At 41.4% G+C, this 20,788-nt stretch overlaps 2 protein-coding genes and 1 pseudogene across 4 annotated transcripts; all 3 read left to right on the top strand.

The window, feature by feature from the left end:
* The first annotated feature begins 480 nt into the window (after positions 1-480).
* pth4 (parathyroid hormone 4) lies at positions 481-4,916 on the top strand. Of its 2 annotated transcripts, XM_071495313.1 has the most exons (3): positions 481-568; positions 2,008-2,096; positions 2,675-4,916. In XM_071495313.1, exons 2-3 carry the CDS (start codon positions 2,011-2,013, stop codon positions 2,943-2,945), a joined length of 357 nt encoding a protein of 118 aa, XP_071351414.1. In that variant the 5' UTR covers positions 481-568; positions 2,008-2,010; the 3' UTR covers positions 2,946-4,916. The 2 variants fall into 2 exon arrangements, with proteins under 2 accessions (XP_071351414.1, XP_071351413.1); XM_071495312.1 differs by lacking the exon at positions 481-568 and having other exon boundaries at positions 1,946-2,096.
* On the top strand, positions 4,323-6,982 carry LOC139630006 (uncharacterized; annotated as a pseudogene).
* A 418-nt stretch (positions 6,983-7,400) lies between these two features.
* Positions 7,401-19,056, top strand: cept1b (choline/ethanolamine phosphotransferase 1b). Of its 2 annotated transcripts, none has more exons than XM_071493556.1 (10): positions 7,401-7,598; positions 9,325-9,627; positions 10,013-10,187; positions 12,279-12,426; positions 12,534-12,675; positions 14,854-14,938; positions 15,265-15,396; positions 15,637-15,795; positions 16,247-16,372; positions 16,876-19,056. In XM_071493556.1, the coding sequence occupies exons 2-10, from the start codon at positions 9,437-9,439 to the stop codon at positions 16,996-16,998; spliced, it is 1,281 nt and encodes a 426-aa protein (XP_071349657.1). In that variant the 5' UTR covers positions 7,401-7,598; positions 9,325-9,436; the 3' UTR covers positions 16,999-19,056. The 2 variants fall into 2 exon arrangements, with proteins under 2 accessions (XP_071349657.1, XP_071349658.1); XM_071493557.1 differs by lacking the exon at positions 14,854-14,938 and adding an exon at positions 13,669-13,753.
* The last annotated feature ends 1,732 nt before the right edge of the window (positions 19,057-20,788 follow it).

Raw genomic sequence — 20,788 nt, 5'->3', positions numbered from 1 at the left:
TCACCAACCCTGACTCAGTCCTGTGTGTCTGCTCCCGCAACATCCAGAAAAACCTTCAGCCCCATTTTTCTAAATTCCTCTTTGTCAGACGCTTGAATCTCTCCAAGAGGAACGGGGAGGATTAGACCAGGAAATAGAAAAATAATAATCCCTGAATTGAATTTCATCCTCCTTTTCAAAACACCTGATTATGTAAAGAGTGTGTTAACCTCCTCCGCTGTCGCACTGAGACGCAGGAGGCTTTCTGGGATTGTTTCTACACAAATAACCTGGAAAATGTTTGAGGTTTTCTCTCCGCAGACACAAAAATCACATGTCAGAGAGATGACGGCGCTGACGTTTGTTTCATTGTCAAATCAAAGGCCCCACTTTCAATTTGTTGTGACTCTTAAGCCTGTGGGAGGTCTGAACAACGGGTGTGTGTGTGTGTGTGTGTGTGTGTGTGTGTGTGTGTGTGTGTGTGTGTGTGTGTGTGCGTCAGGGGGCTTTATAAAAGGTCTCGAGGTCGAACCTGAAGTCACTTTAGTGTCTGATCATTAGAGGAGCTGCTGTCACCAACAGGGACTATGTAAGTACAACGAAGCTAAAAGTGATAAAGTAGGTTGTTTTATTTTATTTCAACTAATTTTAATATTCATTTTTTAATTTTTTTTATTTTGTAACTTGTTTTTTCTTCTGTTCTCTTTAAAGTTACTTCCGTGAATGTGATGATTTGTTTAACTTGAGCAGATTTTCCTGCTCAGGTTAGAAAAGCATGATGTTGTAGTTCTGTCTGATTTATTTTATAATAGAATTTTGCTTTTTGCTTTGATTATTGTGACATTTTTTTTAAAAATGGAAAATTAAGGAGAAGAAAATCAGAGAAGTTTTCATGTCTGTCCATGTGGTGGATTGACTAAAGGCTGGGCTGAGGCGAACACACACACACACACACACACACACACACACACACACACACAGGTCACCTGGTGATGTTGTAACCTGTTTTTATCTTCCATTTTGAACCGGTGTCGGGGATTGGATAAAACAGTCGGCTCCTCTGGGAACCTGTGGTTACCCATAATGCCTTTCTCTGCGTAGAGCCTCTGATTACATCCTGCTGATGTCACCGTCAGTGATCAATAAAAAAGCTGTATTTTTAAAAACACCCACAGACACACGGAGCTGTGCGTGTCTGCAGGGCAGAGAGGTCGTGTCGTGTTGTTCTGAGACTTTCAGGGTTTCAGTTCAGTGTAGAGTTTATATTCTACTCTGAAAAACGTACATGTCGTTGGTTTTTTCAGCACTAAACAGTGAAACTGTGTTTGTCATTATTTACTGATGGAAGCTGATGTAATTATACACATATCGTTTAAAGGTGTGAGGATATTTAAAAAGCTGCAGTGATGATACTTTACAGCACTTTAAGGTTCCTCTTTCATGAGCTAGTAGCTATAATTTGATTTATTGTTGATATTTGTTGACTTTTTGCTGTATTGTTAAAAATCACTTGTGTTCGTGGATGGGCTGGTTAACCACGCCTGTCATCACTGAGCCTGTTGGTGTGTTTACTGTGATCTGACCGAGACTGAAATGTTTTGCAGGTGAAGTGGAGGAAAAGCAGCATCTGAACGTTGAGTTTTCAGATCATGAAATATGTGGAATGAGTTCCTGTAGTTTTTCATGCTTTATAATTCTGTAATTGAGTCAGTTTTCTAACTCAGTGGCTCTCAGCCTGGTGGTCAGGATCACAAGATAAATCTGATTGGTTGTAAGAAAAACTCGTCTCCGTCTTTCCTGACTCAAAAATCTGTGCTTTTCTTGTGAATTCAAGAATTTCACTTATTCAAAACTCAAAAAGTTATTTTAATTCAGTAAAAGCAAAGAAAACTTTAGTTTGAACTGGTCACAACCAATATATGATATGATATGAGGTCAGAAGTCAGAATGGTTGGGAACTAGTTGTTTGCCTAAATGCTCTTTTTTCTTTGAATGACTCGATGTGATGCTCTTGGTGTTTCATTCCAGAAGATGCAGATGTCCCACAGACCTGTGCAGTGGCTCACTGTCCTGCTCCTCGTCATCTTTGCAGCAGGCCGGTGTCAACAGAGCGAGAGGTGAGACGACTGTTTCTGCCAACAATCTCACATGATGATTTTTATTGCTTTGACATGATCAACACTATGCACTGAAAAAAACAGAGTAATTAAAAAAAGTAGTGGGAAAATGTTTGTGTGTATCGGATGTAGCTTCAGGGAGTAATCCACTGAAAATGATCTTTTCAATGACACAGACATCCAGAGTCACAGCAAAACAACAAAATATCCACAAAATCCAATTTCTTTCCTGCAAAATTACAGGTTCACAAGATGTTTTTAAAGGTGTATTTCATTAAAGTGTCCAGATTATAGAAGCTCATAGAAATTTGAGGATTCATCAGCCTCTATAACAAAATCAGGAATTGTTTCCCTGATTTAGTTTTTCAGTGAAATGTGATTTATAAATATCATCCTGCACGAGTGTGGATGTTCGATATATGTCTGGGGATGTTTTTGAAATTGCACAACTCAGATTGATGATTTTCAACTTTAAATATCATCTCATATGAATTTGTCTGATTCCTGAGTGTTGACTGAATAGTGAGGAGATGCACTGAGGATGTGCTGATCTCGCTCTCTCCTCCGTCTCCCTTCAGCCGCCGAGCTGTGACCGAGCACCAGCTGATGCACGACCGCGGCCGAAACATCCAGAGTCTCAAGAGACTCATCTGGCTGTCCAGCGCCATCGAGGGTCTCCACACCGCCCAGACCCGCTCTGCTGCTTTCAACCCCACAAAAGTCCTGAACCTGGACCTGAACCCGGCACTGGTCGCTGCCGCTGGGAGCCCCCAGGCCGCCCGGGTGCAGAGCCTCCTGAGAGACTTCTTCAGTCCCTACATGACTCAGCTGCCAGAGAGAGAGTCCTAACACTGACGGCACACTGAGGCACCAACGTGGAGCTGGGTTACACAGACATAAAAAATATATAATTAATTAATTAACTGTGTCCATCGTTTGAACAATAAAACAGGTTTGTCGATGGACTGAGCCATAAATACATTTATACATAGAAATATATATCTATATATATACATATATAGATATATATTCTTAATGTTCAGTCACATTACTTTTACATCAAGGGCTGAGTGATACAACCGAAAAATAAAACTTCACAATTTTGATAAAATTTGATTTTCCAACAAAATACAGCGAGACCAAAACATGACTGCAACATCAAATCTTTAGGTCCACGTGTGCTAAACTGTGCAGAACATTGTCGACCTTTTTCATGAAAGCTCAAATTTGAATTGCTTGAATTAATTCTATGTGCTACCCAGACCTAAATATGTTTGCTCTATCTCTCATGGTCTTCAGCTGGAGACACATCTTTCCTGTTCCCTGTGCGATCTCCTCCAGCAAACTCTATTGTTTACTTTATTATGTGCTTACCGTGACCTCACACCGTTTCCAGGGCTGAGTGCAGGGGAGGTTCACACAGCAGGAGGCTAATGTGCCTGTAACCGGCATCAGAGAAACACTAATGTTTCCTCCACACACTGCATGTCTTTGTTTAAACCGGTCTCCTAAAAATTACGTCAGAGTAGTTTTAATGAGCGCCGCGCCCACACGTCTCGAGAGGAACATAATGCCACTGAATCTCATGTTTTATCAGCATAATGAGGAAAACTCTTTAATGAATGAGTTTGCATAACAATGTAGTATATTAGATTTATTTGCTAAAATCCAACTGTCATTACAAAACTGCAAAACCACGTCCACACAGAGCAAATGAACGACGGTCTGTCCACCATCCACCATGACCACCTTCCTATGACTGTGTGTGGTGCAAGAAGTAGCATTTCCTGAAAAACACATTTCCCCTGAATCTAGACAGCAACTACATTTCCTTCAAACTGTATTTGGCAAATTAGAAATGTATTAATGTAATTTCAAAGTGTTTTTATTGTGTCACCAACCCAGAGAGCCAGATAAAGCTCTGCTGCCTACAGGAAAACTCTCCGAACCACAGATGCAGTTCATAAGACACAACAGAGGATGAGCAGTGTTCGCTCCACTGTACATCCACACTGCATCATAGGTTAGATGCAAAACAAAAAAACTGTGTAATATGAAGCAATAACACACAACAAGGCACATCAGAAAACACTATGACTCGGTGTCAGAAGTGACGACACATGCTAACTTCAGTAGAAGGAAATAAATGAAGGAAATAGAAGCAAAACAAGCTTGAACATTAGCATCACTTTTCACCACTGGAAAACAACTCTTGGTGATGGAGGAATGAAGTTTGACCGGTTAGTAAGCAGTTGCGGGGGCCGCGGCCCGGGGGACTGATGCAGGGGTGTGAACGAGGCAAATAAAAGGGGAAAATAAATCACTGTATGAATCCTCTAGATTTTAGTATTTGTGTTTGTATTTCATATTTTTTTATCATCACCATGGGGTCTTATGCAACTTTACACAGCTTCCAGCATGTCGAAAAATGTGCATGTTCGTTATTCTGTTCTCGGCTGAAGTTGTAACACTGCTTAGCGTCTGATGATAATCTGTGTGTAACAGAGAAAACTCGTTACAGCTGTTTCTCTACTGATCATTTGTTTTCATATCCTAAAAAACAACGATTATTAAGACTACTGTGCTAACTGTAATTAGTAGTGACTGAACTGTGTTTCCTCCTCTCCTAGAATGTAATATATACAGTGGTTCAGCCTGAACCGACAGACTGATCCACCCTCACTATATGGAATGACATTTATGAATTTCATGTGTCTGATTCTCTTTGTGCATGTAAGAGATGTGTGGTTGTGTAACAATGATTGAATGCCTGCAGGTTTATCTTGTGAACGTTTATATTAAACTTTGTGGATGCACGGACGTGGTTTCTGTTTCTGCATCAACTTTCTGTTTACATTTGGTATCTAACTGATCATTTGTTAAACCCCAGTTCAATAACATGGGAACTTAAACTTTACACTCTAACCCTGCCATGTTGCAGATTCCTCCATCAGCTGAAGCGCCTGCAGTTGTGTGCATGGGGCTGTAGCTAGAGAGATAATGTTATACAAAGAATTTGGAGGGGGCAGTCTTTTATTTTGAAATATTTTAATTGAGTTTTTATTCTAGGTCGACTGACTGGGTGTGAATATCCACGGGGAGGCTGTGAAACATTCAGGGTGTTCTCCTGTTTTCTGCCCGAAGGACCTGACTCACCTCTGTCTCAGGCAGAATCATTGCCAATTATTTTTCTGTCAGTCAAATACTTGACTAAACAACGTAATCATTTCAGCTTCAGAGAAGAGTTTTGTGTGTGTGGGGGAAATAATGAAACTGTCATGTACTCTCAGGCTGACAAGCATGTTTGAAACAAGGAGCTTTCATAAAGGAGCACTGCGACATTTTTGGAAACACACTTGTTTGTTTTCTTGCCAAAGATCTATATCACTGTATCTGTTGTTACACACAACAAGACCATATCTGAGAGAACGAATAGTGTTTGAAGAAATATAGTCTGAAACTCATAAATATGCTTTCAAGAGTCTGAAGCTGCCAAAAATCAGAAAAGTACACAGTCCAGATACAGGAGAGAGGTGGCTGACCTGCTGGTGCCAGATCGATCAACAATTCTCTCAACATTGATAAGACAAAGGAAATTGTTGTCGAGCTCAGAAAGAACACAGGCACCTTCCACAGCGCTCCTCTGATTCAGCTGTTGAGACAATGAGCAGCTTCAGGTCCTGTGTCCACCCTCCCCTGGTCCCTCAACTCAGAGAAAGCTCAGCAAAGACAAGTGGAGGCTGAGTTGGTGTTTGGGTCCCATATCACTTTTTTTTGACTCTGTTAACTCATTATTTTCATTATCTTTATTTTCTTTAGTTTTTATTTTCAGTTTTCATTCATAGTTAGGTTTAGGTAACAAAACTACTTGGTTCGCTTTAGGCACCAGAAGTGCTTGGTTGGGTTTATTCTCTGCTTGAGAGCCTCTGTGAGAGAAAACAGACACAAAACCTTCGTGGCAGATTTCTCACTTGTGCAAACCTTGGTGGAGGCTCAGTCTGGGCCTCCACCCTGAGCCTCCACCCTGGGCCTCCTGCCTGAGCTTCCACCCTGAGCCTCCACCCTGGGCCTCCACCCTGAGCCTCCACCTTGAGCCTCCACCCTGAGCCTCCCGCCTGAGCCTCCACCTTGAGCCTCCTGCCTGAGCTTCCACCCTGAGCCTCCACCCTGAGCCTCCACCTTGAGCCTCCACCCTGAGCCTCCCGCCTGAGCCTCCACCTTGAGCCTCCTGCCTGAGCTTCCACCCTGAGCCTCCACCCTGAGCCTCCACCTTGAGCCTCCACCCTGAGCCTCCCGCCTGAGCCTCCACCTTGAGCCTCCACCCTGAGCCTCCACCTTGAGCCTCCCGCCTGAGCCTCCAGCCTGAGCCTCCACCCTGAGCCTCCACCTTGAGCCTCCCGCCTGAGCCTCCACCTTGAGCCTCCACCCTGAGCCTCCAGCCTGAGCCTCCAGCCTGGGCCTCCACCCTGAGCCTCCACCCTGAGCCTCCACCTTGAGCCTCCACCCTGAGCCTCCCGCCTGAGCCTCCACCTTGAGCCTCCCGCCTGAGCCTCCACCTTGAGCCTCCACCCTGAGCCTCCAGCCTGAGCCTCCAGCCTGGGCCTCCACCTTGAGCCTCCCGCCTGAGCCTCCACCCTGAGCCTCCAGCCTGAGCCTCCAGCCTGGGCCTCCACCCTGAGTCTCCTGCCTGAGCCTCCACCCTGAGCCTCCCGCCTGAGCCTCCACCTTGAGCCTCCTGCCTGAGCTTCCACCCTGAGCCTCCACCCTGAGCCTCCACCTTGAGCCTCCACCCTGAGCCTCCCGCCTGAGCCTCCACCTTGAGCCTCCACCCTGAGCCTCCACCCTGAGCCTCCCGCCTGAGCCTCCAGCCTGAGCCTCCACCCTGAGCCTCCACCTTGAGCCTCCCGCCTGAGCCTCCACCTTGAGCCTCCACCCTGAGCCTCCAGCCTGAGCCTCCAGCCTGGGCCTCCACCCTGAGCCTCCACCCTGAGCCTCCACCTTGAGCCTCCACCCTGAGCCTCCCGCCTGAGCCTCCACCTTGAGCCTCCCGCCTGAGCCTCCACCTTGAGCCTCCACCCTGAGCCTCCAGCCTGAGCCTCCAGCCTGGGCCTCCACCTTGAGCCTCCCGCCTGAGCCTCCACCCTGAGCCTCCAGCCTGAGCCTCCAGCCTGGGCCTCCACCCTGAGTCTCCTGCCTGAGCCTCCACCCTGAGCTTCCACCCTGAGCCTCCCGCCTGTAAGACTGAACTCAGGGTAAAGTCTGCAAACGACAGCGCATCGCGAGATTTCCGTGACGGCTAACGTGAACTAGCTTCCCGTGCTGTGTTCACCACAGTGACACCGGTCGCGGTGATCCACCTACGGCTGCAAACGTGTCTCCGCTATTCCGGTTCTTAACGGGAAAACCAAAAACCAACCTCCCGCAGAGAAGTGCTGTCTGCCAGCGGGAAGCGCCGTCACCTCCCCTCGGACTGTCCGCGGCTCTCGTCCTTTAATCGGCCAGGTCAGTCGGTGTTACATCCGTCAGCTCTGTGGGTTAGCTAGTCAGGCTAGCTTCGGCTAGCGCGCAGGGAGGTGTCAGTAGCATATTCTGATTTATTTCAATGGTATCGGTGATATTTACAACAATATACGTACGAAGAGACGAGAACAAGCGAACAGAACAAGTTATAACCAGCTCAGCTAATGTTTATCTTCAACAGTATCATTATTAATGTGAGGTTAGCCGGCAGCACGTATGCTAGGTAGCGTTAGCAATCCGCCGAGGGAGGTCGGAGGAGGCTTCTCCGGGGTTCATGTGTCGCTGACGGGCACAAGAAGCGGCGGAGCGACGTCGACGCGGTCCGTCAGGTAGATGTGTGAAGCTGCCTTCGGTTCGATCCGGATGAGTTGGCGAGATGATGAAGCCTGTTGACACTGCGAGGCTGCTCATGTAATCAACAACACTACCATCAACACATGTGACAACAACACTTGTGACAGTTCAGGGCAGGTTCTGGCCATGTTGGTGATGTGACCCCAGCCCCACCTGTGTGTCTGGAAGTCTTGAGTCTTAAGTTTATTTATAGAATGAGTTATAAGGTAAAGAATTTCATCTTTAAAAAGTTTTCAATATTTTGTCTTGCTTGCTGTAGGCAGTAATGCTGGTTATATGTTTACCCTCCTATTGCTGGCTGTTGGGTGACATTATACATCCATTATTGTAAAGGTTGGACTGTTTCAGCAGTCAGGACCATCAGACCTGTCAAACACTGTCTCCACTGAGAGCTACAGCAGCTAAGAAGGTTATCTTATAATGGGCAATTGCTGAGCAAAAACCTAAATGAACCAAGTTGTTTTAATTTAATTAATGAGAAAATGTGTTTTCCATTGTACTTTCATATTTTGGAAAATATATGTGAACAATATATTAGATTGAATTTTCCGTGGTATTAAAAAGGTCTTAAAAAGTCTTCAATGTAATTAGCTGAACCCTGCAGAAGCCCTGTGGCTGGCAGCTCTGTTAAGAGTCTTAACATGGTTATAATCTCTGGATATGACATGACACTTAGGTAATCTAGTTATTCATCCTTTTCAGGAGTGTCTTTGACTCCTCCACATCCCACACAGGATCTGTTATCTCTGTGCTGAGGTGGATTTCACATGTTTCATGGTCCAGAATTTACACTATGCAGCCTATAAAATTACTTTCAGCATAAGGTCTAGATAGGATGTAGATACTCTTCATTCTCAGCAGAAGCAAAATACTTATGTTTTTAGCCAGAAGAGGCACTCGTGTGTGTGTGTGTGTGTGTGTGTGGGGAGAGCTAGTGTGATTAACCTGCAAAACTGGTTTCATAGCTCAAAAAAGCCTGGCAAACCTGCTCAAGAGAGCAAAAAATAACATCTGCTGTGCCAATAATAACGAGCTCACTCGGTAATGTTGTGAAACTCCTCTTATGATATTAATGAGTTATTTCTGACAGTGTTTTCATACTGGACTGAAGATTCACAGTGATACTGTTTAATGTCATTATGTCATTGTAAACTGATGTTGGCCGAACGAAACAAAACATTTGAAGGCATGACCTTTGACCCTGAGAAACTGTGATGGACATTTGTTCTAAGCTTTCTGACATAAATTGAGAAAATAGTCATGAGTTACATCCTGCTAATGCCTCCTGGGTGTGAAGCTGTTTTTATATCTTGTGATATTTTCACTTCATTGTGATACTGATTATTTTTCTCAGGTATCGTCCAGCCTCATCCAGCCCCACTGTGGATCTTTAGCCCCTCCGTCAGGACAGTGGCAGAGGCAGAGCCAGAGCCATCAGGGACCAGACCAGCGGGCAGCAGGGCTCCATGAGCACGACGGGGCAGCAGCAAGGGGGGGGCCTGCGCTCTCGCCGAGGCCTTGGCCGGGACAAGGACCCTGGGCAGGGCATGGGCATGGAGGCGGCCTGCTGGCTTGCCCCCGGAGTGCTGCGCAGGCTCATTGAGCTGCCTTCGCCCCCCCTGTCCCGACACCAGCTCAAGAGGCTGGAGGAGCACAGGTGAGTCTGTGTGGTCCGGGGGTGCAGCAGCGATGTCCAGTCAGTGGGTGCTGAGTACATGTTCATGCCTCTTCTTCAAAACCGTCTTTAGCCGTAAATGAGTCGTAAATTTAATCTGTTTTCATTGTAGCTGACAAAATCAGTGTCTGACATGTGTCACCTGATAATCACACTGATTATTGATATTTAGTTCTAATTCAAATTTCACTCTTTTAAATCACAATTTCAATATAAAGAACCAGTCATTGTTCAGCCCTAATAGAGGCCAATAAACAGTCATTATCACCCTGGCTACTTAAAAGCGTAGGTCTCACTGTTTCTGGTCCGTCCACGGTGTCGGCTCAGAGCCTTCAGCTTCTCACCCGGCTGTCGTCCGTCTCTACAGGTACAGCAGTGCTGGACGCTCCCTGCTGGAGCCTCTGATGCAGCGTTACTGGGAATGGTTGGTGGGGCGAGTCCCTTCCTGGATTGCCCCCAACCTCATCACCATCATCGGCCTCGCCACCAATGTCTTCACCACCCTTGTGCTCGTCTACTACTGCCCAACTGCCACTGAACAGGTGAGTTATTGTCAAACTACCTGTAAAATGCTAGAAGTTACTGTTTTCATTCATTAATTGACCCCAGTTGCTTCTTTGCTATGCGTTTTATTTTTATAATTAAACTACTGTGAATAAAACTCTTTCCTGCAGATGTTTGACATTAACAGATTATCAGGAGAGGGAGAGATTATGCTCTGAGCCACTGGAAGAATTCATGAATGAAAACAGTGTTAGTGTTAAAAAGAGAAAGTGTTTTCAGCCGTGTGATGAGCACGACCCGACTCTGTTGTTGTACTAACTGAATTAGTGCTGTGTGAAGGGAATCAGAAATAAAGGCTTGTTCTTATATAAGTGCGTTTCAAATCCAGGCGTGTTTCAACCTGCTGTTGAGAATTTTTTTTAGGAACCAGCTGAAATGTTAAGTTCAGCCAAACCATTAAAAACAGTCTCTCATTTACCCCTAGTTGTGTGTGTCCGTGGAGATATGATTGTAATTTCAGTTGTGGAGCTCAGTGCATTGGAAACATTAGACACAACATCCTGGAGCCTCCCATTCTGTCAACAGTTGTCCCATGTTGTCCCAATAAAATCTGTTGTCTGTGAAGTCTCATATGTGGACACTGAAAAATACAGAAGCTCTGAAAACCTCAGAATTTAATTTATGGGAGCCTCAAATGAATCCAATTAATTTTCAGTTTATTTATACTGTAAAGTGTGTTTGCATATGAAAATCTTTGCATTGAAATGTTGAAAAGGAGTTCAGTGAACAGGCAGCTGATTTATATCACCATGTGTTATAGTTGTTCAATCTATAGACTAATTTCTATAATTAAACCTGTGGTTCTGCTCCTTTTCTCTATTTGAAAAGTCAAATTTAAGTCATTAAAAGTGTTTCTACTGTTGGTTTCTCCCTGAGGTTGTTCTATCCTGTCTTATCCTGTTTTTTTTCCATTTTATCCTGCTTTCATTTTATATATTATAGTTTAGTTGTAAATTAAACACTTTGCCCATTGTCTTGCATTAATTGTGCTATTGAATGAAGTTTCACTATTATTAAAATAAAGTAAAACCCAGGGCTGCACCACAAGATTATTTTTTTATAAGTTATAAATCAGATTTTTTTCAGTGAACTATTTCATCTATAAAATGTAAACTGTGAAAAATTATTATTTTCAGTTTGTTCTTCCAATTTTTTCAAATCAGCAGTTTTAAAGCTAAAGATATTTAGTTTACTGTCAAAAGAAAGCAAGCAAAAAAAAATCCTCACATGTTAAAAGCCAATTTTGTTTAGCATTTTTGTTAGCATTTGGCTAACTTGATTTGCTGATTTATGTTCTGATTCAATTGATTAATAAATGAATCCAACTCACTAATTAACATGAACCAGTCCATATATAAAATATCAGTTCTTATTTAATGAATGTAAAAAATCAGTCAGTCAGTCCTTTTATCTCTAAATAAACAAAATGGGCCTTGGAGATTTGCTTAGATGAAATCTCTTCAAACAGCTCACCTGTGTGTAGAACAAGGTCAGTGACTGAAGTTATCCAGTTGTGTTGCTGTGATTAAAACACAGGATTTGTGGGTCAGTCTGAATCCTGTCACATCACTGAGGGTGTCTCTGCTCCACAGCATCACTGTGTTCAGCTGCTGTGGGCCCAGTGGGCAGATCTGGCCATGTTTGATTCTGGGGATCGGATCAGTTGATTCATCATTTTAGTCATTTTTAAGCAGAGATGCCAAATGTTCCTCGTTCCAGCCTCTCAAATGTCAAGATTTGAGGCTTTTTTTGTCAAACCACAGTAAAATCATTATCTTTCTGGGTTTTGGATTCCATATTAAAATCATTTTTCACATTTACAGACAAAACGAATAATCTTAAAAATAATGATCAGATGAATCAATAATGAAAATAATCATTCGTTTCAGTCGTAGATGGGTCTGAGCAGATCAGTTCTGAGGAACAGACATTTCACAGTTAACTCACTGGATGTAGATTGGGATGATATGTATCAATATGCATTGATCTGAAGTTGAAGCTCTGGTCGTCAGCTGACTGATCTTTTCTTTCAGCTCTGTGTTTGACTGAATGTGTGTGTGTGGTTGCAGGCTCCTCTCTGGGCGTACCTGTTGTGTGCGGTGGGCCTGTTTATCTACCAGTCACTGGACGCCATTGACGGGAAGCAGGCCAGACGCACCAACAGCAGTTCTCCGCTGGGGGAGCTGTTTGACCACGGCTGCGACTCCCTCTCCACCGGTTAGTTAGTCAGTTAGTTAGTTTCCTGTCCGGCTCCACCGTCCCTCAGTCAGTCTGAAGCCCTGTTTAAACAGCCTGTGTTGTTGTTGTTGACGTTGTCCTTGTAGTGTTTGTGGTGCTGGGAACCAGTATAGCAGTGCAGCTGGGCACCAACCCGGACTGGATGTTCTTCTGCTGCTTCGCCGGGATGTTTATGTTCTACTGCGCCCACTGGCAAACATACGTGTCAGGAACACTGCGGTTCGGCATGTGAGTCACCAAAAGCTGCTTGATTCTCTGTGTTTGTTGAGTTGGTTTGTTTCAAAGTAAGAACATGATTTCCAGCTGTTTATATATGAAATACTCGAGCATCTGGTGCATTACAGTTCGTCCTCAGTGAGTCTGAAGGTTGTTACTTAATAGTTAATGATAATAATACAATACTTTTTCATACCTCACTTACCTGAGCACAAACATGTGCTCAAACAAACAAAAAATAGTCAAGATACATATTAATTGCATCAGTGTTTATGTTGTTTAAACTGTTGTTTAAACTTATTTCTAAATAAAGCAAACAGAATAATAATTTAAATCAGGAAATATCTCATCATTGAATAAGTACATAAGACTTTTGATTTATTTCTAGGTAAGTCTTGGATTCATGTTGGATTGTTCCTGTACTCAGGCCAGTCACGTTTCAGTCCCCCAGACGAGGCTCAGCAGAATCACAGCTTGGTTCTGTCCTCGCTGTGTTTCTTGTTGCTGTAATTCAGCCTCATTAAGATGAGTTTTATTTTCCTCATTCTGCTTCTGTAAAACCAAGAATTCCTCCTCCTGTTCTTCCTAAAACAGTGAGATGCGCTCTTTTTTAAGTTAGGAAAATACATGTAAGCTTCATGGTGATTAACTGAAAATCAACTAACCCCAACACTATTTTATTATTTTTTTTATTTGGCTGTTTGTTCATTTGTTTGTGTCGGTCACTTTTTCTTTAAACTTGGCCTTGAACACCTGCTTTTATTGAGAGTTTGTGTTTGTGGTGCATCAATATTACACTGAAACATGGAGTTAAATATCGATCCATCTTTTTATAGCCTTGAAAGATCAGATTAATATATAATAGATGTAATAATATGTAATAAAAGTCCATAGTACTGAACAAGTTATTAAACAGTGGATCAGTCGGTTGTGTTTTAGGGTCATTTCATTAGGTTATAGTGGTTGTGGTTGAGCTGCAGTAAATGTGGATGTGTCTGTGTGTAGATTTGACATAACAGAGGTGCAGATCTGTCTAGCAGGATTACAGACGCTCACAGCCACTGTGGGTCCGTGCCTGTGGAACATGATGGTAAATCTCCTGGCTGCTGCTGCATGGCTCACTGCCGCCTGCTTCCACACTGACTGCTGACCTCCACAGAGGCACATGTGCATTTAAAATTCAGTCCGTTCGGTTGAAAGGTGCAGTCAGTAAATCACAGCTCTTCACTGACATCAGCTGAAGGAAACTAACTGTTGGGTTTGGACTTTACTAAATTAGACTCAGACAGACGTCCAGGTCTCTGAGCACAGACTGACACAGACTGACACAGGCCACTTGCTGCCAGCAGGAAACACTAACTTTACAAGACTAATATCATCTTTGCATTTAATTTCTAACACCGTGAAGACAAGGCACCAGAGAGACCCACTGGATTATACTCTGTCCCCTGGTTAGACCCCCCCCCCGCCCATGAAAACAGCAGGATTTGCTGCTTTTCTCTCTTTAATATCATTGTACACTGAATATATTTGGTTTCTGGACAGTTGGTCCAACATAACAGAACATTTGAATTTTCTAATGTCTTATACAATCAATCATAATCACTTTATTAAAAATGAACTGATAACGAAAGCATTAGTTAGTTGCAGCTTTGGGAAACACACACCCACAGAGAGGAGGTGTGTGTTCAGAACAGTTCACTATTTTGAGAATGACATTTTCTCTTTACTTTCAGGATGAAGTTAGCCTAGCTTAGCATAAGGACAGGAAGCAGGGGGAACTGCTTGCCTGTTCAAAAATACACCTACCAACTAATCTGAAGTTCAATGATTAACACGTATCTCATTTGTTTAATTAGTAAAAATGACAACTTGTAGTCTTAGGGAGAGTTATGAACTGTTGAGAGAACAGAGGAATGACTGAGTCGGCCACTAACACTATAACCACTGTGCTGTTACATTATCATCAAAAGAGCCAGTGAAACATTACTGGTTGCATCTGTGATGAAGCTCCTTCCCTGCTGAACCTTGAACCTCTACATGAAGCTGGTGTTGTGCAGAAGAACACAACAGCGTCCCATCAGCTCCACGTGCAGCAGTGTGTTGTGGAAGAAGGCTGCAGGGTGACTGTGTGCTGGTAGACGTCACTAATCCTCACTCTAAAACTTTCTGCTTTCTCCTCCCACTCAGCATTGATGTGACTGAGGTGCAAATCTTCATTATAATCATGTATTTGCTGGCCGCCGTGGGAGGATCTGCTTTGTGGCAGTCACTGGTAATTGTGATTGGTTCTAATTCCTACAGACTGAGATTAAAGAGAATGATGATTACGTAATAATGTTAATGTTGTTAATTCTTATATAATTATGATACTGCTCCAATATTTTAGTTTTGACTGTTTTACTGTTGTTAGAAATACTCTCTGAACGCTTTTGCCATTCTCTAACATTACTCATGATGCTTTCATTGTCGATGTAAAGGTGAATGTGCTCACACATATCTAGCTGGAAAATAACTGTATGATCAGCACATAGCTTAATGTAAACACCTGTGTTGTACTATCCTTTATTCATTTTAGTGTTTTAACGTCTCAATTCCCAGATTCCGGTCCTAAATATCCAGATGAAAATGGTTCCTGCCATCTGCACTTTTTTAGGAGCCATCTTCTCCTGCACCAATTACTTCAGAGTTATTTTTACAGGAGGTGTGGGCAAAAACGGATCCACAATAGCAGTAAGTCTGGAAACGTGTGAGCATGCAGTGATTTTATTTTAATAATGTGGTGAATAGTTTCAGTTCCTACAGGTTCACAGCTAGTAAATTGAGGAAACAGCTGTAAGGCTCAGTGATCTGGTTAATGTTCTTTTACAGTTTCAGTTTGGCACAAAAATGCAACATGTTCTTATTCATGTAATATTTCAGAGAAGAAGAAATCAGATTGACTTGTTGTCTTTTTGTCGCCTCTGTCCTCAGGGAACCAGCGTCCTCTCTCCAGTCTTACACATTGGTTCAGTTATTATACTGGCGGTGATGATATACAAGAAGTCTGCTGTCCAGCTCTTCGAGAAACATCCGTGTCTTTATATCCTGGCATTTGGCTTCGTCTCAGCCAAAATCACCAATAAATTAGTTGTAAGTCAAACACACTTTTTCATGAAAGAAAGGTTAAACTAGTCTCACATTATGGCACTACAGTTCTTTATGGAGGATTTAGACTTTTGGATGACCGTTGTTTTTATCATAGAAAATACAAGACAGTTGACAGTTAACACCGAGTGAAACATCTGGTTTGTTTTCTCCATTCCTGTTTTCATCTTTACTTTCAGTATACAAATACTAATAAAACCATCATATGAAAAACAACATTAAAATACACAAAATGTTAAATACATAATATAAAGTATAAAATATAAATAAAATATACATTTCAGCAGCAGTTGAATCAAACTGTGACACAGAAGGTTAGCACAGTTTCCACAGCTCACGTGTTTCCACCATTTTAGTATTGTTTGTTGCTGTGTGTGTGTGTGTGTGTGTGTGTGTGTGTGTGTGTGTGTGTGTGTGTGTGTGTGTGTGTCCACAGGTAGCGCATATGACAAAAAGTGAGATGCATCTTCACGATTTAGCCTTCCTCGGACCAGGACTGCTGTTCCTGGATCAGTATTTCAATAGTTTTATTGACGAGTACCTGGTGCTGTGGATTGCGTTGGTAAGTAGACGCATGATGCTGGTTATGAATAAATGTTTTCAGTAATAGTTGAGTGTACTCAGTAAAGGTCATGTGTCGTCAGTTGGGTTATTTTTAGACAGTGACACTGATATTTACTCTGGCATGTGTTGTGTGGAAGCTCAATTCTGCCAAAAAGAAAATAATACTTGAAATCTAAGGAATGACATAATAAAAATAGTCAAGGTGCATCAAAACTACGAGATACTATGTCAAAAGTAAGATGTAAGTCAGAAGTATGAGTCAAAATCATGAGTTACTACATCACAAGTATATCGCAGTAAATTAACAGAATGACATATGAAGTCAAAATTATGATGTATGGAATTAAGGGAAAATATGATTTCTAAAAGTCTGAATTGGGACTTATGACTTGATTTATTATCTACTCATATTTGTTTTCCTTGCTGGCAGTGATGTGTTTCCACACTGAGCCGAGTTCCTGGGTTCCTGTTTGAGTGACGGTGTTTCTCTCTCTCCTGCAGATCATTTCCTTCTTTGACTTGGTGCGTTACTGTGTCAGTGTTTGCAACCAGATTGCCTGCCATCTTCACATTTTTGTTTTCAAAATCAAGCCTTGTTCAGTCCTCAGCTCAGCTCCTCACTGAGGACATGCCGGCCATTACTGACTCTGTCCCTTCCTGTTAGTCGCACTCATCTTTTCTTCCCACTGTTTTCCACGTAGAGATGCAGGGGATGACGTGGTGTAAAGTATGTGCTTCTGCCAACTGAATGTGAGGACAAATAATATATATTAAGATACTGGAGTATTACTGTCATTGTTTCCTTTTCACCAGTGCAGAATTGAATTTACACCAGTTTCATCTTCTGCCCCAGTAACAATAATTCTCCTTCTGACAAACTCATGGTTACACAGAGCAAATATTTCAGAAGAGTACAGGTGCTACTGTTCGAGGAGAGAAACGCAAGTTTGTCTTTACTGTTTGTGCAAGAAAATGTATAGGAAATGAATCAAAACCTTTGCTTTTCATGATTATAATTTTTGTAATATTTGCATAACTTTACCTTTTGCTAATGTAAATACCAAACTGTTACGGTGTCTGTGCTTCTCTTTTAATTTAAGAATCCTGCTTTGACACATTTATAAAGCCTTCCTTCATGTACATGATTTTAAAAGAACGACATCTCCTGCACATTAAGCAAACCTGTGCCACTGTTTTACATCAGCAAAAACGCGGTTTTGGAGGAAACTTAATAGCGACTTTGTTACGTTTTTGTTACATTTTTCTTTGACGATTCCGAATATTCTTACTGAAGAAACCCTCATAATATCTACTGTCAATGTTTTTCATTTGGTTTGTCAACTGTTACCACGTGGTCAAATGTACACAGGGGTTTTGGATTCTGATTCAAGTCTGGGGAAGTATTTTTTGTGTAGTTATTATCATATGAAATATTATTTACTTAAATATTCATTTTTAAGCCAGTGGTTTTGTTAATGCTTCATGGGGTGAGTCTTCCTTTATGCGTCATTCTTTTTCACTGAAAGTAAATAAGCCACGCTGTGTGCACATGTAAGAAAACTATCTTAAGTCACTTTCTAACTTTGAGAGCTTTGTAAATGTGGATGAAAGCTCTGAAAGCGAGTAAGTGAACCTTTGAGGTCACAAATGAACTTTTATATTTAGATTTTCTCACATTCTGTTAAACATTTTAAAGTAGCTGCTTTGAATCAGTTGCTCACGTCAACTCTCACTGTGTTGTTGTTGTGTTATATATCACTCCGCTGTCATCACTCCTCTCCTTTATGTCAACCTGGTGTCATTGTTGTATATTTTCACTATTGTCAACAAATCCCATGAAATGTATTGGTCCCTCTCTCAGTGCTGTCTGACTTCCCTACACTGTCTGTGGCAACTGGTTCTCTCTGAAGGCATGAATCTTTAAAAATGCCTCACAAATATGTAGTTTCATTTTTTTAAAGGCCGCTCAAACAGGAGGAAATAGTGGATTTATATAAGAATATTTTCAGCAGCGGATGAATCCAGATGTTGCTGTAGTGAGTATGTCAGCCAGCAGGATGGTGTATGTGTGATCACGTCTCAATAATCTTGGTGTGTTGTCATGGAAATGAATGATTTGTGGACAACAGTGCAGCTCTGTGTATCAGGCAGTACATGCTAACACTTCATTTTAGTCCCATGTTTCCCAGCCTATTTCCTGGAAACTATTCTCATCATTTCCCAACATTAGCAGGTGTGTAGTTGATGAGAGAAATTCCAGGTAATAAGCTGGAAAATAAGGGAGCCATAAAATGAAGCGTTACCTGGTACTTGTTGGGATGAGCTCATCGCTGGTTGTAGTCTTTTCATGGGATTTAATGTCAATCAGAAATATACAGAATGTGACTGGGCTCCTCTTTAAGCTGAACAACCATCCCCTGCCATGACAGTTATCTATGTGAACACCACACTCCTTCCTGTGTTGTTGGTGGATGATGCTCGTTACCTGAACCACTGTTTTTAAAATGTGTTCATTAAGTTTCTCCCTCAAACCACACCTGCTGAAGCAGAACAGGTGTATAACGTGGACTGAATGTGTAGGCGAAGAGGTCACATGATGACATCACAGTTTTTAAGGTGGTGACTGATGAGAATCAGATCAAACTTTGTCCCTGACAGTAAATAAAAACCTGTTTATTTGAAGTGCGGCTGCTGCTCGTTCTGCCTCCACATCTACCACCATCACCTGACGCAGCTCCTCACACTGAGGCTGCGTCGACTGTTGCTGCTTCTGAGGAAAACCTGTAGTGATGCTCTGGTCCTGTTTTATTTCTATTTCACTGAACAGTTCCATCTACAGATCCGAACTAAAACTCTGTGCTTTGTTTAGAATGTTTAAGAAGATCTATAATGTTGACTGATTAATTTATTTATGTATGATAATGATATGTATGAGAAGTCATTGTCTTAACTGGATGAGTTCAGGTTCAAGCTGCTTTCGTCATAATCAACAGTTTTCTGAACATTGTCAAGAAGAAAAAACAAAAAAAATGTTGGTCGTTGCTTCATAGGAACAAATCTTTCACACAGAAATGTTAAAGGGTCATTTCACTCAAATCACAAAAACATTTGTCCTTAATGCTTTAAGATGGAAATTGACAGAATAAAATTGATTTCTAAAAAAAAAGATATTCTAAATCATCATATATCATGAGAATTAAGTCTTAATTTTGTGTTAAAGTAAATGTACCTGAAGAAAGTAACTAGAGTTGTGGTTTTACAAGAGAAAACCTGTTGTTTTAAAATGATAATTTAATGTATCATAATGGAATATGTTGTGAGTAAAGCTATTAGAGAAAAGAAATCTAATGTTTCAACAATAAAGACATAGAATCTGGAGGAGAAAAAAGGAGTAAAGTTATGAGAAAAAGTCAGACTCATTTTAAATATAAGTCAGAATAGTTTGAGGGGAAAATATTTTAACAATATTCAGAGTGAAAATTTATTATTATTTATTATTAGATTATATTACTAGAATAAAGATGTAATTTTTACAAAAACAAAGTTGCCATATTTCAATAGTGCAGTTGCAACAGTTTAAGAAAAGACATTTTGAGACAAGTCATAATTTTGAGAAATAAACCTTATGATGAAAGAAAACTGGTAACTTAAAAAAAGGAATCGAGTCAGAATTTTTATTGGGAAAAAAATCACAGTTGATATTGTAAAGGCACATTACTGAAAATAAATGTAATGTCATATTATAATTCTTGTTATTTAAGAAAGAAAAATGTTAAAAGGTAATTTTACCAAACAAAAGTTGAAATACTTAAAGTCATAACATAGATTTAAAAAGCATTATGTTAATATAGTTGTAAATTTGAGTAACTTAATATGAGAATAAAGTAATTTTGCGGTTGAGTTGCAATATTTCGCAAAGTTGTATATTTTAATAAATCATGATGACTTCTTTGAGCACCACAAACTAAATTGTATTTACCTATGATATTTGGACTGAAGGCCGAAATCTCAGCAGTGTAGATGTTAAGATCCCAAAACATAAAATTGAAACGGCCAGACTCTTAATGGGGTTTGGTAGGAAAATAGCTTTGTTGTAATTTGGGTGGAGAGAGTCCACACTCTCTTGAAGTACTAGTACATGGGTGTAAATGATTATGTCCTTCACTCATTAAATAACAGTGTTGAATACAGACACTCACATGTCAAATGTCACATTTAGATTTTTTATTTAAGCTTTATTTTCTACCCTGGATGTTTCTGTACAGTCATGTCTGTTCACACTGGGTGTTTTAGGAGAAAATGAGCTGAAGCCAGATCTGCATGTGTACTGGTTTGTACTATAGCTGGAGGATCTTTGTTTAACCCACAACTGGACGAGTTTTCATAGCATCAGCAGCCACAGCTCACGTGCGTA

Source organism: Trachinotus anak, unplaced genomic scaffold, assembly GCF_046630095.1.
Source record: "Trachinotus anak isolate AG129_WGS33_773 ecotype Australia unplaced genomic scaffold, CSIRO_AGI_Tana_v1 ptg000013l, whole genome shotgun sequence".
Taxonomy (NCBI): Eukaryota; Metazoa; Chordata; class Actinopteri; order Carangiformes; family Carangidae; genus Trachinotus; species Trachinotus anak.
This window is presented reverse-complemented; position numbering and strand designations above follow the sequence as displayed.

What these genes read in the sequence shown, in the direction of transcription:
- pth4 (XM_071495312.1), top strand. Translation starts at nt 1,972, where the DNA reads ATGACTCGATGTGATGCTCTTGGTGTTTCATTCCAGAAGATGCAGATG. An exon ending in CGGTGTCAACAGAGCGAGAG is followed by an intron (nt 2,097 to 2,674) that starts GTGAGACGACTG and finishes GTCTCCCTTCAG; the next exon opens with CCGCCGAGCTGTGACCGAGC.
- cept1b (XM_071493556.1), top strand. Translation starts at nt 9,437, where the DNA reads ATGAGCACGACGGGGCAGCAGCAAGGGGGGGGCCTGCGCTCTCGCCGA. An exon ending in AAGAGGCTGGAGGAGCACAG is followed by an intron (nt 9,628 to 10,012) that starts GTGAGTCTGTGT and finishes CCGTCTCTACAG; the next exon opens with GTACAGCAGTGCTGGACGCT. An exon ending in AAATCACCAATAAATTAGTT is followed by an intron (nt 15,796 to 16,246) that starts GTAAGTCAAACA and finishes GTGTGTCCACAG; the next exon opens with GTAGCGCATATGACAAAAAG.